We start from the raw sequence: 16,426 nt of genomic DNA, 5'->3' as shown, positions 1-16,426 counted from the left end.
ATTCAATTTTTCTCCCAAAACTGTTACAGGTGAAGCTCCATACTTCTTGAACATACACGAACCATCCTACTGATGGATTCATAACAAATCGTCGCCTGTTGTTTCATTCAAATATGGCTGTTTCAGTTATGTTTTTTTTTTCCTATTCGCCAATGATTTCAATGCTCCTCTTAACATAAATTTTCCTTACTTTTTTCGTCTTTGATGAGGATGGCAGGTATTTTAGATGATAATGAATCAGTGACTAACAGCGAAACTAGATGCAGATTTCTTCTAGAATAGATAGCTTCTTACTTGTATAGAACTTTGAAGAGTTTACATTATTATGTTTCAAGTAACAATGCATGTATAGACTATAGACAGGAAAGACAGCATAATTGGGAGCTTATATATAAATTAATAGTAGCAACAAGTTCTTTTCTTCTCTGCAATAACAAGCTACTCTGTTGGATTTATGGCTCATGACCTTATTGCAAGTTTACAGGAGCTTCGTGACCCTGCTACTGATGCGAGATCTTTTAGCCATCGTTCTTACGAGGATACGCGATATGAAACCCAAGTGTTTGCAGAAGTGTTTTTTGTTACAGATTCAAGAGACTTCAAAGAAACGTCCTTTGGTGTCTACTGAATATCAACACTAGAAATCTCAATTTGAATGAGAACCTGAACCTCCAAACAATAAGACACCAGCCTAACTACCACTGATTAATTTTGACACCATCCAATATAGAAATGAAAAGGCAACAAAGACTATACAATGGTAAAAGAAAACCAGCACAATGATTCCATTTAGAAGGTTATCAAGTAGAAACATTTATACCACTGATTAATTTTGACACTATCTAATATCTAACGCTTCAAGGACACTTGTTAGCTTTTGCCTTTTATTAAATTCATATAGAATCGCTAGAGATTTATATAGTACGGGACTGCGGACACCATGGTACCCATCATAAGTGCAAGTGTGCACCTTCAAAGGATGTACAAAAAAAGTGAAATTCTCAATGTTGGACTCAATCGAAACCTTTCTCTGCATCTGAGTGGTGAAAGTCTTGAAGATGCATTTGGATTTGGACCAGGTTTTTGGTGAATCTAACTCTTTATTTTTGCACGTATAAATCCTCCCACTCCAAACTTCCAGTAGTACTAGCACTTTATTTTTGCACCAAGTTCCGATAACACTACAATCATTATTCAATTGCGTATGTTTCCATTCATGTCACATTTTATCATATCAATTTTCTTTTTGTCTACATAGATTATGTTACCAATACAAGTATTTAGAGAAGTGTGATGATAAGATCTCATCTCAACAAGAGCAATAAACCAAAATAGTATTATCAACATACTGAGTTATTACACTTCCATTTTTAGCTAATCCGATCTTATATATTTAGAAAAATGTGATGATAAGATCTCATCTCAACAAGAGCAATAAACCAAAATAGCATCAACATACTGAGTTATTACACTTCCATTTTTAGCTAATCCGATCTTATTACAGGAATAAACAAAAATAACTAACTCGTAAGACAGAAGACAAAGCAACATAGTTTCATCGATCCACCTATCTACTTAATTCTACAGACGAACGAATCACATATTCAATGACCTAATCATTTGTGATTACTGACAAACGTACTGATCTTAAATCTACCATGCTAATCCAAAAAGAATCAGGAGCTGAACTGCATCACAAATTCACAGCAGAGCACATTACTCGTTTGGGAGTATGTCTGTAGCAACACTAGAAACTTGTACATTAGAAAGAGCCCATGATCTGTAATACCAAGCCAAGAAACAAGAACAACGAACAAGAAAATCTTCAAAATGACAACGCTTCACCTCTCGTGCTCTGGATAAAAGTAACAAAACTTCCTAATATGCTGGAATGTCTAGTAAGAAAACGGAAAATCTGATTTCTGGATCTCAGTTCAATTGTAAGGAGCATCTCCAGATTGCGGGCTCTATAAACAACTGATCTGCATATTCTCTTCAAGTAATTGTTATTCAATACTGCAGATTTATACACTTGTAATAAGCAGGGACACATAAGAAGTTTCAATAACCAGAGCAACAATTGTTATTTGCATAATGTCAGCTTCGAGCCACAAAACATCAGTGAGGTTCTTAAAAAGAATGCTTGGTTGTTAGATCAGTACATCAAAGAAGCAATATGATACTTTAGAAGAGAATCAGACTATCAAGAAGCTGTTATTAAGTAGAAACAATTTGTGGGCGAAGCTTTACTTTAATTGGCTCTTTATGATCAAAAGATGCCAGAAGGGTTTGAATCAAAGTGCTATTAAGTATTAAGTAATATAATTTATATACATAATAGAAGGTCTAAATCAACTTAAAATTTCAACTCCACAGAGAGCTATTATGTATTTATGTACTATGAAGCGACGAAATCATAAACACATTTAAGAAGGCAGCTATAGTGAGTTTGAGAGAGAGGATCTAAAGTATAAGAAGATTTGAGATTTAGATGATTGCCATGGTGATGCTGAAGAAATTCTGGAACAGGAAGTTAAGGACCATGTGCAAATATAAACAAGAACAAAGTCATTTCACTACTACCCCTGCAACCGCTAAAAGTACAACTTCTACAATATATCCCGTCAAAGTAGTAGGAATATAGTTATGGAGATTCGAAGGGGGTGCAAAACAGATGTAGCCTACAGCAACAAAAGTCTTAAGGTAAAAGCAAAGAAATATCTACAAATGTATGCTCATACTAGGATACAACTGAACATACCTATACACAACATCATACATACCAGGCTACACTGTAGACTTCAATGCTAGAATCAACCCAGTTACCTAAAAACAAACATTACAGAGCCTATGTCAAACAAAGAACTTGTCCAAGTACCAAAAAATCACTCCCAAGGATTTTTGGCCACCATAGCAGTGGACAAGAATTTAGAGGAAACATAAGATCTGAGGACTCAAAATTGATGTATATTCAGATTAACTCCCTAGCAAGACACAAAATACAACATAGAGAATGACAGTCGCACGCACGCACCCACTCACCCACACCCTCCCATACACACACCAACCCCCCCCCCCAACACACACACATCCGCACACCCACGCGCACGCTCCAAGTATTCATGTTGTATGGTTATCAGTAAATCTTGGTGTCAACTGAAGACCAGTAGTGGCAAAAGGCGGGTACCATGGAGCACCTAGTAATCAAAGGTGTGGAGGAGGTGATTAGGAGCTCAAAAGTGTCAGGGAAAGGGATAAATAATATCTGATGAGAAGGGCTAGGGATAAGGGTTCGATTTAAATGGTAGGACCCAGTAGGTGCACTCCATTAATGTCAGCATGCCTCTTTTCGTATTCGATTGGAATATGGGAGGGACTGGTAAGTCAGCTACTTCTTGCAGTTTGCTCCTCAAAGTACAATAAATGGTGTGAATCTACCTACAGCCTTACTCAGCCACGACACGAGCATGGATAACCATCTATCAAATCATCTATCTAATTTGAAGTTTTTCTGTTACGACATTCTACAAAGCCCCAAAAAACGTACATCATTAAGAATTCTCCATTATGTTAAAAGACAAATTACACAAAAGCATTCCAATGATTACATACCCACCATAACTAAACAATCATTATGAGTAAGAAAGCGACATAGACCATACGAACCTATGATTAAGTCCAGTATGATGAAAAAAAATCTTTCTTATTAGCTTTAAAGATCTCGCCTGAAAAACCTGCAGAGTCACTTAATACGAGTGTATTAATGAATCAAAGTATTGAATCGTACCAGTAATTCTTCATCTTCATCTGATATCTGCCGTAAAACAACTCATGGCCAATGCTCAGCTAGCAGTGGAACAGAATAATATATAATGGCTATTCAGTATAATAGAAAGAGAATCCATCTTGAAAATAATTAGGCTTGCAAAATGAATTTGCTCTCCAACAATAAGGTAAGAAGAAGCATCTTAAAAACGTACATGATTTAAAACAAAAGAGGAAGTATATCAGACACATAATGGTTTTTAGACATTAAGCCAGAGAAAGGCTGGTACATGACTTACATCCATATTTTAATGAAAGTTTACAGCTTTCCCTCCTCCCGACCTAACTATTTACCCACTGACACAACATCAATTTAAAGTAATAAATTTCTAGTCATATGCATCTTAAACTAAACTCCTAGAGGATCCCTACAAAAGAAACAAAGGCAAACACTAGATATCCAGAGGAGATCAAAGTACTATGTACAGGAGTTTTAAAAACTTTCTTTTCTTCCTGTAATTGGGAGTTCTAATCAGAGAACTTACATTAACGCGGGACAAATTGTAAAGTCACCGTCGCCAATGCTCATCTCTGAGCTTCAACCCTACATCCTTCGGTCACTAGATTCAACATCCTTGACCTCCTTGTCATTAGTTAAATCATCACTCATGCAAACATCACCAGCTCCTTCATTATCCATTGCATAATTGCTTGACACTGCAACTGCTTCACCTACCACAACCTCATCTTGCTTGAAGTTGACCGCATTTCTATCCATCACCTCTCCCTCTGACCTACCATTCTCATTTATTTCATGCAACAGAGTTTCTCCCATGTAGTCATCTCCGACAGTTTGACTTTTCACATCTACATCAATATTGTCCACAACTATTCCAACAGATGAACCATCAGTCTTATTATTCCCAGGCTCCTGGTGTCCACTTGCTCCTTTGCCCAACTCCCTGAGTACTTCGTTATCATGCTTTTCATCGTGATTGTCCATCATCAACCTATACCCAAGTCCATCATTAGCTAACCCATCATCCTGCTTATCCTCCTCCAATCCAATGTCAGTTCTATGACAACCCATCACTTCGTCAACGACAAGCTCCTTGAGTTCTTTGTGCAGCGTCTCACCACTGTCATCCCTTCTTGCTTCATGATCTCCAGCCCCATTTCCAGGCACAAAATCCACTTCCTCATTGTGCTTGCTATCAAGTAAAGGAATATTTCTGAATCCTTCACTATCATTCTCAGAAACAGTTTCCACGACCTCTTCATGAATATCTTCCACAACTTGATTCTGCCTCTCAAGACATAACAACCTTCTCCTCAGCTCTCCAAGCTCCCTCTCCATCAAGTAAAGCCTTTCCTTAAGAATCAGATTTTCCTCCTCCAGTTGTGCAATATGGGTATCCTGATCATCAACTCTATTCTCCAACACATTGTGGTAGTCACCACTGTTTGGGTAAATCATCTCAAACCGACTCAAATCATGGTCTAACCTTCTCTCAACCTCCACATGCTCCTCCACATCACTCTCACTGGACCCCCCATCATCCTCTTCATCATAATCATCCACTGCCTCATCATGTCCTGGTGACCTAAGCCTAATCAACCCTTTCATCGACCCGTACCCATCAACCCCCCACTCTTCCTTAGCCATATCAACCAAAGCCTCCCTCGAGGGTGAGAATACCGGTGTAGGCAACACCGCAGGAGTCACAGGGCAAGGAGAAACCAATGAAGCAATCCCACCAGACTTCTTCGCTCGAATTATATACGAGGTAGTATTTCTAGGAGCATGAGCATAAGGTCCCATTCTATTAAATTTCTTCTTAGGGTGGTAAAACCTCCTCGCCTTCAGTCGATTCTGCTGTTCAAGTTCAAAAAGAGTCGGTGGCTGGTAACTTACACCACCACCCAGGCCGACCGAAGGCAATCCACCAACACCAACACCACCAGACAATGCTTTAATATTGTTATTATTATCCTTCCTCCTACCATCTTTCCTCTTATCCATGGGTTTCTTTCCCTTCCAATTGTTATTGTTACTACTACGCCCAGGTTTCGCTATTCCACCATACATTTGATTCATAGGGTTGGGGAAATTCATAGCATTCATTGGAGGAGGCATTGAATGAGGGGGTTGTGACCACTGACCATAGTTCTGACTAACCATCATCTTCGGCTGATTAGCCACCATTTGAGCTTGAGCTTGAGCTTGATTAACCATCTGACTAATCTGATTAAGCTGATTGACCATCTGAGCTTGCGTTGACGGCGGCGGCATCTGCGGCGGCTGTTGATTCACCATTTGCGGTTGATTCATCATCTGTGAGTAACTCACCATCAGCATTTCAGACTGATTATTCATCACCTTTTGAGATTGATTATTATAATTATAACTATTAGGTGATAAATAATTCAATAATTTCGACTTATTATTCATTACCTGATGCTGATTCATCATTTGAGACTGATCGTTCATTGTTTTTTTTCTAAAATTTAACCACTCACAAGTCACAAACACCTCAGCTTCGCCGAAAAACCCTAAGTAATGTCCAAATTGATATCAAAAAATACAGAAAAAAAAATTGACGAACTAAATCAAGAATCAAGATTTATACTATTCAGATTTCAGATTAAGGTTATCAATTAAAAGATTAAAACTAATATAATTGTTCAAACTATTAAAAAAACAAATAAAAATTGCGAAAAATTAACAAATTTGATGATGATCGAAACTAACCCTAGCAATGCGTAATAAAGATGCAAGTTAAGAACAAAGTGCACGAGAATCTTCTTCTTTTGATTTTCTCTCTCTTTTTTTTCTTTGTTTTTCTTTTTCGATGAACAGATTTTTCGATCGCTTAAAATTGTTCGAGAATCTCAAACGTTTCTATTGAGCACCGAAATTTGCAATAGTTTTTCGTCAGGCATCTAACTCTTATTTATAGGCAGATAAAGGAGAAAGGGACGGTGAGATTTAGAGATGATGAATCAACGGCTCAGATTTGATTTACATGGCGTGTAGGTGTTTATAGCGTCATGTTTGGTTTTGGACGCCTCTTCAATCTAATTGCCCTTGGATTCGACTATATTTACCCCTTGTCTTTTGTTTCTTACTTTTTGATTTGAAAAGATAATTAGTCCGAAAACCAATCTCTGTTAGGCTATTAGCCTGTCGGGCAGGCCAGCACAGAGGGTGAGTACAATGTTAAACAGCATATAAGTAAATGTTATAATATATTGTTGGGATGAGAATTCAAATCCTGGTCAATGTCAAAAAATTCGGGGTGGTACTTCACTGAGCTACCAGCCTACCACATCTCCCTCTTCTTTCTTACTCTTTTTAATTATCAGAATAGGCGGTCTAAATCTAGTATGAAATTAGACAAACTTAATAGTTAATACTACGTTAGGTTAAAGGATGTGATCGATGGCGCAAGCGAGCCTGCCCATTGCCATGATTAAGATCGGTTAGTGAAACAATGGGAGAAAGATCGATTAAGTTGTATTGATGAGAAATTTGTGATATCCCCTAGTAGAAGTCTCCCCACTTGTCGACTGTTGCTGAGTAGTTTTTGGATGTCAAACATACCTCTCTAGGGCGATTTCCCCTCTTTTGCAATCAGTTTCGCTACAACACCAACTGCTCTATGCATTCTCATATATATATATATATATATATATAAAGAATATTAGAGAAAAAAACTCAAATTTTTTTTTGGGCCTCAGAATTTTTTAGGGGGTATAACTCTAATGAACAAGTGTTGTAACTCTAATTCAATCGTGTAGTTGAGAACTTGAGATTTATTCTCATTTCTCATATAAGGAGCATTCACATATGATCTTGCTCCTATATATATATATATATATATACACACACACACACACACACACACACACACACACATACATACTTCCTCTGTTTCAAAATAGTTGCGCACCCTTTGCCATTTGGTCACTATTCATCAATCAATTTTAACAAGTTTTCTCTCACCATTATATAAGAAAAAACATACTCAAGTGAGATCTTGTTAAATTCGTCTTAATACAAGGATTTCAAATATCTTTTTTATAATTTTTACTTATACGCAATTAGAGATATTAACGTTTTAAAAAGCGTCCTAGCAAACGTGAAAAAACAAATGGTGCAACTACTTTGAAACGGAGAAAGTATATTATAAAAGTTCTGATTAAATCATATTTTTTATCTCCAAATTTTTATTATTTTTTTTATCCAAATTTTATACTCCAAATGGTTGAGTTCAAATCCAATTCAAACATTCTAATTCAGTCCAACAAATTTGTACTAAATTGGACTATGTACTTTTCTCAATTCTCATACATCCCTACGTAATGAATAATTACCTAGTACCTCCACTATCTTGATTGAGTATTTCCATTAAATCGTGTTTTTCATGTTCAAGCTGTATTCTCTTCAACTTGTATCGACTTTGTGATAATATATAAGAACTAATTAAGGTTATTTAAATAAGTGAATATGGGATAAAAAGGAGACATCTAAATAATAGCAACATTTGAAGTCCAAGCATGTTCGACAACAATAATTGTGGTTGTAACTTTTAATTACGAGTACAATTGTTAGTTATGTTGATACCTATTAATGGTTGATCAGTAGTACTTAAAGAAGCTCTATAGAAGAAGTTGTTTGCAAATAACTAGTCACACCATTAATGCAAAATTTACACACCATTAACCACTATCCACACAAGTTACAAACTTTAGCTTTTGACAACCACAATCGAAAACTACTTTTACCACTACATGCTACTCAAATCAAACCACTACCTAACCAAACCCTCCTATTTTTCTTATTTAGTATTACTTTAAAAGCTTGCCGAATAGGTTAGAGGGTGAAAGAACCAGTTATTTAAGCTTGGAGTAATTCATAATTTCACAGGATGAAATAATTGCTTGGTGTAAAATAGGTTGTCTCTAACAATGATATATTAAATCAAAATGTAGAAACTCAAAATTTCATTACCTCAAGCAACTAGCTTTAGATCACAGAATAACAAATTTACAGGCAATTGTAGTGAAAACTTTACATTTCTAACAAAAATACACCTGGCTTCGATCAAATGCCCCAACCTCCTAAAGCGGATGTAGGAAACACAAGCCATTACCCTAATCTAGACTGTAAAAGTGAACAGAAAGAATCCCTCAATATACAAGTGCAACGACTGAAAATTATAGTCCCTGGTTAGGGTTGTTTCCGGCAAGGATAAGAGATATTTCCAACCCTCGACTAAACGCTTGGTTGAACATCAGCCTCGTTTGGAATGTTGAAACAAAGGGAAACCATGAGAAAAATGCGATAGGAATGAATACAAGCATTCCCATCCCAGCATCATAAAGACGTGCCAGTGACCGAATGGACTTCCACAGCCCCACCTTCTTGACATACGGTTTCCAAGCTATTGCAATCTGAAAATATTTGTATAAGGTATCACAAAAGAGTAATTGTTTCTCATTGCAAATAATTCCATGTAGGAATTTAAAGTATTCCCTGTCTTGAAATCGATAGACAATAAGTCTCAACCTCTCATATCTTTTACTTGCAACGTTTCTCTTTGCACAAGGACTAAGGAGAGGAGAGAGACAGAGAAATATAAAAGAATCCCATGTGCTAGGAGAGAGAAAGAGACAATATACTGCTAAAAATGAAAACGTTGCAAGTAATAGATAATTACCCAAAGTGGGAAAGGTTGCAAGTAAAAAAAACGGAGGAAACATTTAATAATAATATCAGAAAAGCAAAACTATTTTCCGCATCTAACCATAGCCCTTGAGTTTCCATATGGAGTATCAACATGAGAGTGATGAGAAAACAAGTCGACAAGTTTGATACTATATGCAAAATAGTTTTGCCACACCAAAATGAAGATGGCGAGATCCTAACTTCTTTTTCTTTTGGTGGGGTGGGGGGGGGGGGGTGAGAATTTGGAGAAGTAGACCAAAGTAATGGCAATAATGCAGAGTAAAGCAAAAACTCACCGAGAGAATCATCCAACCAGTAGGAATAAACGCTAAGATAGAAGCAAATATGTCAGGAACGGATAAATCTGTTAGTACAACAGCCACAGCTATACCAGCTAAGGCCATCAAGAATGTAATCCCTTGGACAAAACGCAATAGCAGCTGAAAGTTGACCGATGCCTTCTGGCTGAAAGTGAAAACCTGTAGCAGAGGTTCAAGGCAGATTCAGATATCATAACAACTAATCTATTGACAAAAAAATATGCATATTTTTAATTCTACAAGCCAAACCTTGAAAAGGATAATGATGCCAGCCAGAGCTGCCCATGAAAAGCCATAAATCTGCAAAATAAGCAAAAATTAGCCCATCTCTGGAACCGTCACTCTATTTAACATAGCTGCAAAGTGATCTATTGACATTTACTGGAGGCAGCGATAGCTCATAGCCTCATACTATATTGACAAGCCATGCAAAATGCACAAATATCAAAGCCAAACACATGTTTATTATCCATTGAAAACACACCATTTAACTTAATTTACATCACAAATCTCAAAATTTACCAGCAGTATCCTTCCTCTTTGTATAACATTAGAAACCAATTATGAAAGGATAGAACTTTTGGCATACAGATGGAAGCAAGTGCCAGAAAGCAAAAAATGATCAAGAAAATTATGACAAGCTGAGTTCTCACCGCAAACGATGTATTTGTCCCTTGTACATGTAGCTTATATACAATGCCATACTGGAAGATGATGAACCTGAGGCTTAAAATTGTCTCTGCAACCCTCCCACCAAAAGTTCGTATATGCCCCTGTCAACACACTCTTTTAGCACCAAAAATACAATGAAAAAAAGAAACTCTGCAAGTACTTATTTTCAGCCAGAAACTCCTAAATGAGACACTAGTAATGGGGTGGTATTTTAAATGAGAAAAGTTCCAAGTAACATTGTGTCTTGTGTCCTGCAACCTCTTGAAATTATGATAGATCACCAACTTACAAGAACAGTAAGTAATGAGGAGATGAAACAGATTACAAAATAGGGGACATAAGTGGGCCAAAGATGGGAAAAAGAATCCCTACTACTGTAAATAAGTTGACAAATTTTCTCAGGTAAATGAAGCAGTCGACAGCTCGATTCAACAAGGTAAAGAAGGATAATTTGAATCACTGTTTCAGTTTATGTAAAGAACTACCAAGTCAAAAGCAATAAGAGTGACAATAAATGAATTTAAGAGTGTTTCATCACTCCCATATTAATTAAGGAAAGACTACTAAAAGAGTAGAGAGCACAGAATGCATTCATAAGAAAAACGGTGCAATGGAAGAAAGAATTTCTTCTCTGAAAGTTTTTAATGGATTGCTGCAAGTAGATGTTGCAGTAGAAGGCTACTTAGTAGATAAGTACTTATATTGATCATACCAGAGCATTTATTCTCTAAAGGCTGTGTTAACTCGTATACACATGTCTGACACGGGTATGTATCCAAGTGCCTGACTCCGCTATTCTACTAATATTTTCAATGATTTTGGCCCAAAATAAAGTGTCCAAGTGTCCGTGTACACGTCCGAGTGTCAAGGATCCGACACGGGTACTTGAGGTAAATTGAAGAGTCCATGTAGACAGGTTTATAATTGATTACTATAAGCCTCCCATGGGAGAAGACCAGATATAGTGTTGATGAAGAAAGAAATTCCACAATGAGACTTATCTACTTTCAAGCTCAATTGGCTGTGACAGTGTTACCTAATTCGCCAATTCGCCCAAAACGGCCCAAAAATGAACCAAAACGACCATAATTCGCAGTTCGCGGGAGAATTAGGGAATTAGGTAACACAGGGCAGTGAACACACAGCACCATCAGTCCTTTTCTTAATCTTGCTTCGACCCGTGAGTCTGCAAAATCCATTATGCACCTGGAAACACCTAGAACTAGACCCAGGGCTAAATTCTTGCACATAAGGACATCCCCAGATGAGCAAAATAGCCCAAATGAGCAGTAATAACCTTAGGTGTACCTACTTCTTAGGTGCACCCGGGGACATAATACATGAGTGTGCGTCAGAGTTTTCCTTTACTTTCTTCTTATTATTTTTTAACCGGGGGAGGGACGGGGGCATCTGTTGATAATTAGGGTATTTATGGCCCTACCATGAAAGGCGGAGACAAGAAGATGGGAAAAGATACGAGCTTTTGCTATCTCTAGATTCTTTGAAGTGCAATAACATTATGAGATCACAAGTGGAATTGGACAACCAAATATACAGCCAAGAAGAGAAAGTTTCAGAAATAGAAGGCCAGCAGCTTTTAACAAGTAGAAGAATCACCAATTCCTCTTCCCACCAAGCTTCCCAACTTTCCTCGCCTTTAACCCCAATTCCACCTCTATACAGAAGCCAATTTGTCCAATCGCTAAAGTCCTCAACAGTCCTACAAAAAAATTATGGAACAGAATGTATTCGAGTTACTTAAATAGTTAACTAGTAACTGAAGATGTCAATAAAAGCCAAACTTCAAGTGTAAAAGTCCCAACTTACTTTTGCCACTCAAAACCGGATGGATTGAACAAATAGGGAGCAAAAAGCCAGGAAAGAGCCATCATCCAGCTGCTAATAGAGAGAAGAATGTAGCCTATCGCACCACCATCATTATAACCATATGCAAGAAATACTATCAACAAAAGAACAACCTCCAGCCTACATCAAGAAAATGATACAACTCAAACTTCATGTTACCAAACAAGCCACAAGAAAGAGAGAGAAGAAGATGTACCCTTTAACAAAATGACTCCGAGAGTAAAGCCTGTAGTTTTCGCTAAACTTTATATGCCGGACGACAAAACCCCTTCCTGTCGCTTGATACTATTTAACAAAGAACAAACGTCAAATGAAGCAACTCCTAGCATATTACCTATTAGGCTATGTTTAGTTCACCTGAAATTTTCTGATCTGAACTTAAATCTGATCTGAACTTATTTTTTCTGATCTGATCTGAACTGATCTGATCTTATCTGATTACAAGATCTTATCTTTTAGATTTTTTTCAATATATAAGAAAAAATATAGTCATGTGGGATCTTGTTTGATTCGTCTTGATGAGTTTCTTACTAATACTCAATTATTATAATTTTTACTAATATGTAATGAAAGATATTTAATAGTATAATGATTTTTAAATATAAGCATGATCTGACCTGAACTTATTTTTTCTGATATGATCTGATCTGAACTGATCTGATTACACGATCTTATCTTTTAGATTTTTCTCAATATATAAGAAAAAATATAGTCATGTGGGATCTTGTTTGATTCGTCTCAATGAGTACTTTATTAATATTCAATTATTATAATTTTTACTAATATGTAATGAAAGACATTTAATAGGTATAATGATTTTTAAATATAAGCCTGATCTGAACTTATTTTTTCTGATCTGATCTGATTAGATCTGAAATAAGCAAAAATAAGGTGAATTGAACATAGCCATAGTGTTACATCTAATAACCTCATAAAACATGTAAGAAAAGACATAATCTATATTTAGCAAACATCTCAATAGTGCAATAATGTAATTTCGAATTAACTAAATTAAGAATGTTGGTTGTGTTTTTCACTTATATAATAGGAATAGGGTGTTTTTTTCTGTTTCTTTTTAAGGAAAAATATAAAGCTATTCGTGTACAAAAATATAGGAATAGGGTGCAGTAATTTGTTTAATTATTATTATTTTTTTGAGTTTATGTTTTTATAAAGGTATCTATGAAACTTAGGGTGGACAGCAAGTCTTCCTCTCTTCCCTTATCTAATAGAGATAATCTATAAATAGAAAAATGACAAACCCGTGCACCACCATGGAGAATTGTCCGACCAAAGTAATGTGATCTCGTTCCAAGAGAAAATGTGAAAAAGACAGAACAGAGTTGAAACTGCATCGTGATAAAACTCACAATGGCCTGCATCATATAAGAAGAGAAGTATCAATAAAACTTAGAATCACAGTAGAGCTTCAGAAAGTAATGGCAACCAGAGCTGATCAACAAAACCGTAAAGAGAATTGCATTAGCATAATCGTTGCTGAATCATTCAATTGCAAGCTGGCCAAACAATGAAGTTTGAATTAAAGATATACAATCAAGATATGTGAATCTATTTAAATTTCAACATCCACATCAGAGGCCATCCTTAAGCATCTAATTTAGTAACCATACTGATGTTATAGAAGGGAATTACAATATGAAAGGCTCGGCAAATGAGGTCTGACTTTCTCTAAGAGTGTGAGAACCTTTTTGTGATGTAATATGAACATCCACAAGTAACCCATACTAGATGAGGATAAAATTAGTGGCAGGTATCAAGTTGATCGAGGACCATAACAAGCAAAAAATGAACTCACTTGAGTACCCTACATCATTGACATTATATAATCAGACATGAACTGGGACTCGGGCCACTTTTAGAACCATTTTAGGAACATAATAATTGTAACTCTGCAATTGATCCCATTCATCAAAAGTATTTCTTGACAGTCACCTTAACCTAATGCAATATCCCATCAAGATCAACAATAGTTGTGAAGATAAAAAAAGCTAGTGTTACACATAATAGTTGCTCACTTAATGTTTGAAAAAATGCTTCAGAAATATATTTTCTTTTTTGCACAAGTGTGGAATTCTTCTTATTTTTCAATATACTCCTACTGAGACAAATTTCCTATCCCTTATAGAACAATCAAGATATGTCATTTTATACTCATCTACATGCATGGACATGAAGTTAAGGCAAAAATCTGAATACATACTCTAAAAAACCCTTGTTCCAAGATAAAACCCAGAATCATAGGGATAGCAGTAAAAATTCCAATCTGAATAAGAAACTGGGTATTAAGTGCTGCACTTAGCGCAGTATTCTGTGATATATGAGCGCGATCTTGGATCGTCTGACCAACTCCTGACAGTGCCTGGAATAAAAAAAGTGCAAGTTGCACCAAGGGAGAGTGAGCGGTTAAGGCAAGGAAAACATGAACATCAGAACAAAAATGGATTAGATTAGAATGGATCATTAAGCACTCTGCAGTTCTAATATATGACGGTCATTACATGTTGGTCAAGGATCAATTTGCAACAGTTTTTCTGTTTAGCAAAATGTAAGACTGCAAACTTTTCAACCTCTCCCCCACCCACCGATTGCCCTGTTTAGGAGCATTTGGGTAATGTCAACAATTAATGTTCTGCTCTAGACTTCATTCGAAAACATCATCAATGCTTGAATGAATATTCCACCCCAAATTACTAAGTTAGAGGGCTTTGGTCAGTTTATCTGTTTCCATTTTCTGATTTTACCTACGTAAAATGGTAAGTATAGCAAATAAAACTGCAGGCAAACATGGTAACATCGCTCAAAGAAATTGCCAACCTACCAGATATGTCTTCCCGTAGAGGAATATATATACAGTCAGCACCGTCAACTGCAGATTATAAAAAAAAATGTCAGCTTGATAAAAGCATGGCACTGCATAACTTGGAACAAGTCAATAACAGACGTTCAGACAAGAAATGATCACAGCTCATGCAACTTGGAAGGCTAGAAATCCAGATGGAGGTTCGTGCAAGATCCGAATAAGTAGAGTATATCCTGAATATACCCAAGGGCTTTTAAAGTTTGCAGATTACAACACAAACAGAACTGTAACTGAAGCAACCAGGCTTGCACAGAAGCAAAAAGATGGAAACATGCCTTGAGCATTATTAAGAACCAAGGAATAAGAATGTAGCATGCAAAATCTGCAATAGAAAATTCTGATAATAACAACAAAACCAGATACCAAAGGTGCAAGGACATTTGTATTTCAGAAGAATAATCTGGCACAATTTTGAACAGATTAATTTGACATAGAAGATTTTATCAGAATTCTGAATTAAATATCTACTCATAGGACAATGCAGGTCAAGAAACAGCTATCACGGCGAAGAATCAGCTAATTAAGTAAACCACAATTGTCTACGCACTAGCTGAGGAAAAAAGACAGACCACTCTAGAAACCTGTCACAGGCTCTTTTGTTCACCGTATGAAATTGAGGAGCTACTAGATATCCAACATCCAGACACAAGCCTAGATTCTTCACCAACATTAACCAGTTCAAACACACACACACACACACACACACACACACACAAACACACACACACACACACACACACACAATATAAAAAAAAAAATATATATATATATATATATATATATATATATATATTCAATTTCTTACATGTAAATGATTGTTTTAGTGAAAAAGAGGATATGATTGAGGTTTTGCTTTGAATAACTATTAAAAAAGAATGAAAGGAGTAGAATATATTAGGTCTCATAATTTGTGATTCCTTCTTAAGAAAAGAAGATCTTATTCGTGGTGACAAAATGTAATTGCACATGACAAGCGAGGAGCAGATCAAGCGGTGTAAGAGAAAAATGGGGACAAGGAAAAAAACATAAATTTTTATCTAAGAAATATCAGCTATTATCTTCACTCTGATCTTGAAGTTATCATCATCTTTGTAGTCCTGAAGATGTTAAGAGTGATGCTAACAGTAAAATTTTAGATAAACAAGCATACCATCGTACAGAAGTAGTATCCGACAGTTGTGAAATAGAATG

At 36.2% G+C, this 16,426-nt stretch overlaps 2 protein-coding genes across 8 annotated transcripts in view; both read right to left on the bottom strand.

Moving 5' to 3' along the window:
• Positions 1-1,404: 1,404 nt before the first annotated feature.
• LOC104889894 (hypothetical protein) lies at positions 1,405-6,685 on the bottom strand. 7 transcript variants are annotated; one of them, XR_007273770.2, is made up of 6 exons: positions 6,518-6,685; positions 6,221-6,318; positions 4,311-6,100; positions 3,667-3,846; positions 2,784-2,826; positions 1,405-1,993 (listed from the first exon to the last, which is right to left on the bottom strand). XR_007273770.2 is itself a non-coding variant. In XM_010675231.4 (3 exons), the coding sequence occupies exons 2-3, from the start codon at positions 6,254-6,256 to the stop codon at positions 4,370-4,372; spliced, it is 1,767 nt and encodes a 588-aa protein (XP_010673533.2). In that variant the 5' UTR covers positions 6,257-6,318; positions 6,518-6,685; the 3' UTR covers positions 4,004-4,369. The 7 variants fall into 7 exon arrangements, 2 of the variants coding, with proteins under 2 accessions (XP_010673533.2, XP_048499797.1); XR_007273771.2 differs by having other exon boundaries at positions 1,405-1,982; XR_007273769.2 differs by having other exon boundaries at positions 3,788-3,846.
• A 2,070-nt stretch (positions 6,686-8,755) lies between these two features.
• The window catches only part of LOC104889895 (callose synthase 9), a 37,880-nt gene continuing 30,209 nt past the window's right edge, over positions 8,756-16,426 (bottom strand). The window contains exons 41-51 of the mRNA XM_057394188.1: positions 16,386-16,420; positions 15,194-15,241; positions 14,576-14,734; positions 13,617-13,730; positions 12,551-12,639; positions 12,316-12,474; positions 12,106-12,208; positions 10,470-10,589; positions 10,066-10,116; positions 9,793-9,975; positions 8,756-9,222 (exon numbers count right to left, since the gene is read on the bottom strand). Of these exons, the coding sequence (XP_057250171.1) occupies positions 8,986-9,222; positions 9,793-9,975; positions 10,066-10,116; positions 10,470-10,589; positions 12,106-12,208; positions 12,316-12,474; positions 12,551-12,639; positions 13,617-13,730; positions 14,576-14,734; positions 15,194-15,241; positions 16,386-16,420 (1,298 nt within the window). The 3' untranslated portion in view covers positions 8,756-8,985. The remainder of the gene's footprint in view (positions 9,223-9,792; positions 9,976-10,065; positions 10,117-10,469; positions 10,590-12,105; positions 12,209-12,315; positions 12,475-12,550; positions 12,640-13,616; positions 13,731-14,575; positions 14,735-15,193; positions 15,242-16,385; positions 16,421-16,426) is intronic.

Source organism: Beta vulgaris, chromosome 4, assembly GCF_026745355.1.
Source record: "Beta vulgaris subsp. vulgaris cultivar EL10 chromosome 4, EL10.2, whole genome shotgun sequence".
Lineage (NCBI taxonomy): Eukaryota > Viridiplantae > Streptophyta > Magnoliopsida > Caryophyllales > Amaranthaceae > Beta > Beta vulgaris.
The sequence above is the reverse complement of the archived record's forward strand: the minus strand, read 5'-3'. Positions and strand labels throughout refer to the sequence as shown.

What these genes read in the sequence shown, in the direction of transcription:
- LOC104889894 (XM_010675231.4), bottom strand. Translation starts at nt 6,256, where the DNA reads ATGAACGATCAGTCTCAAATGATGAATCAGCATCAG. An exon ending in AAATGATGAATCAGCATCAG is followed by an intron (nt 6,101 to 6,220) that starts GTAATGAATAAT and finishes AGTTACTCACAG; the next exon opens with ATGATGAATCAACCGCAAAT.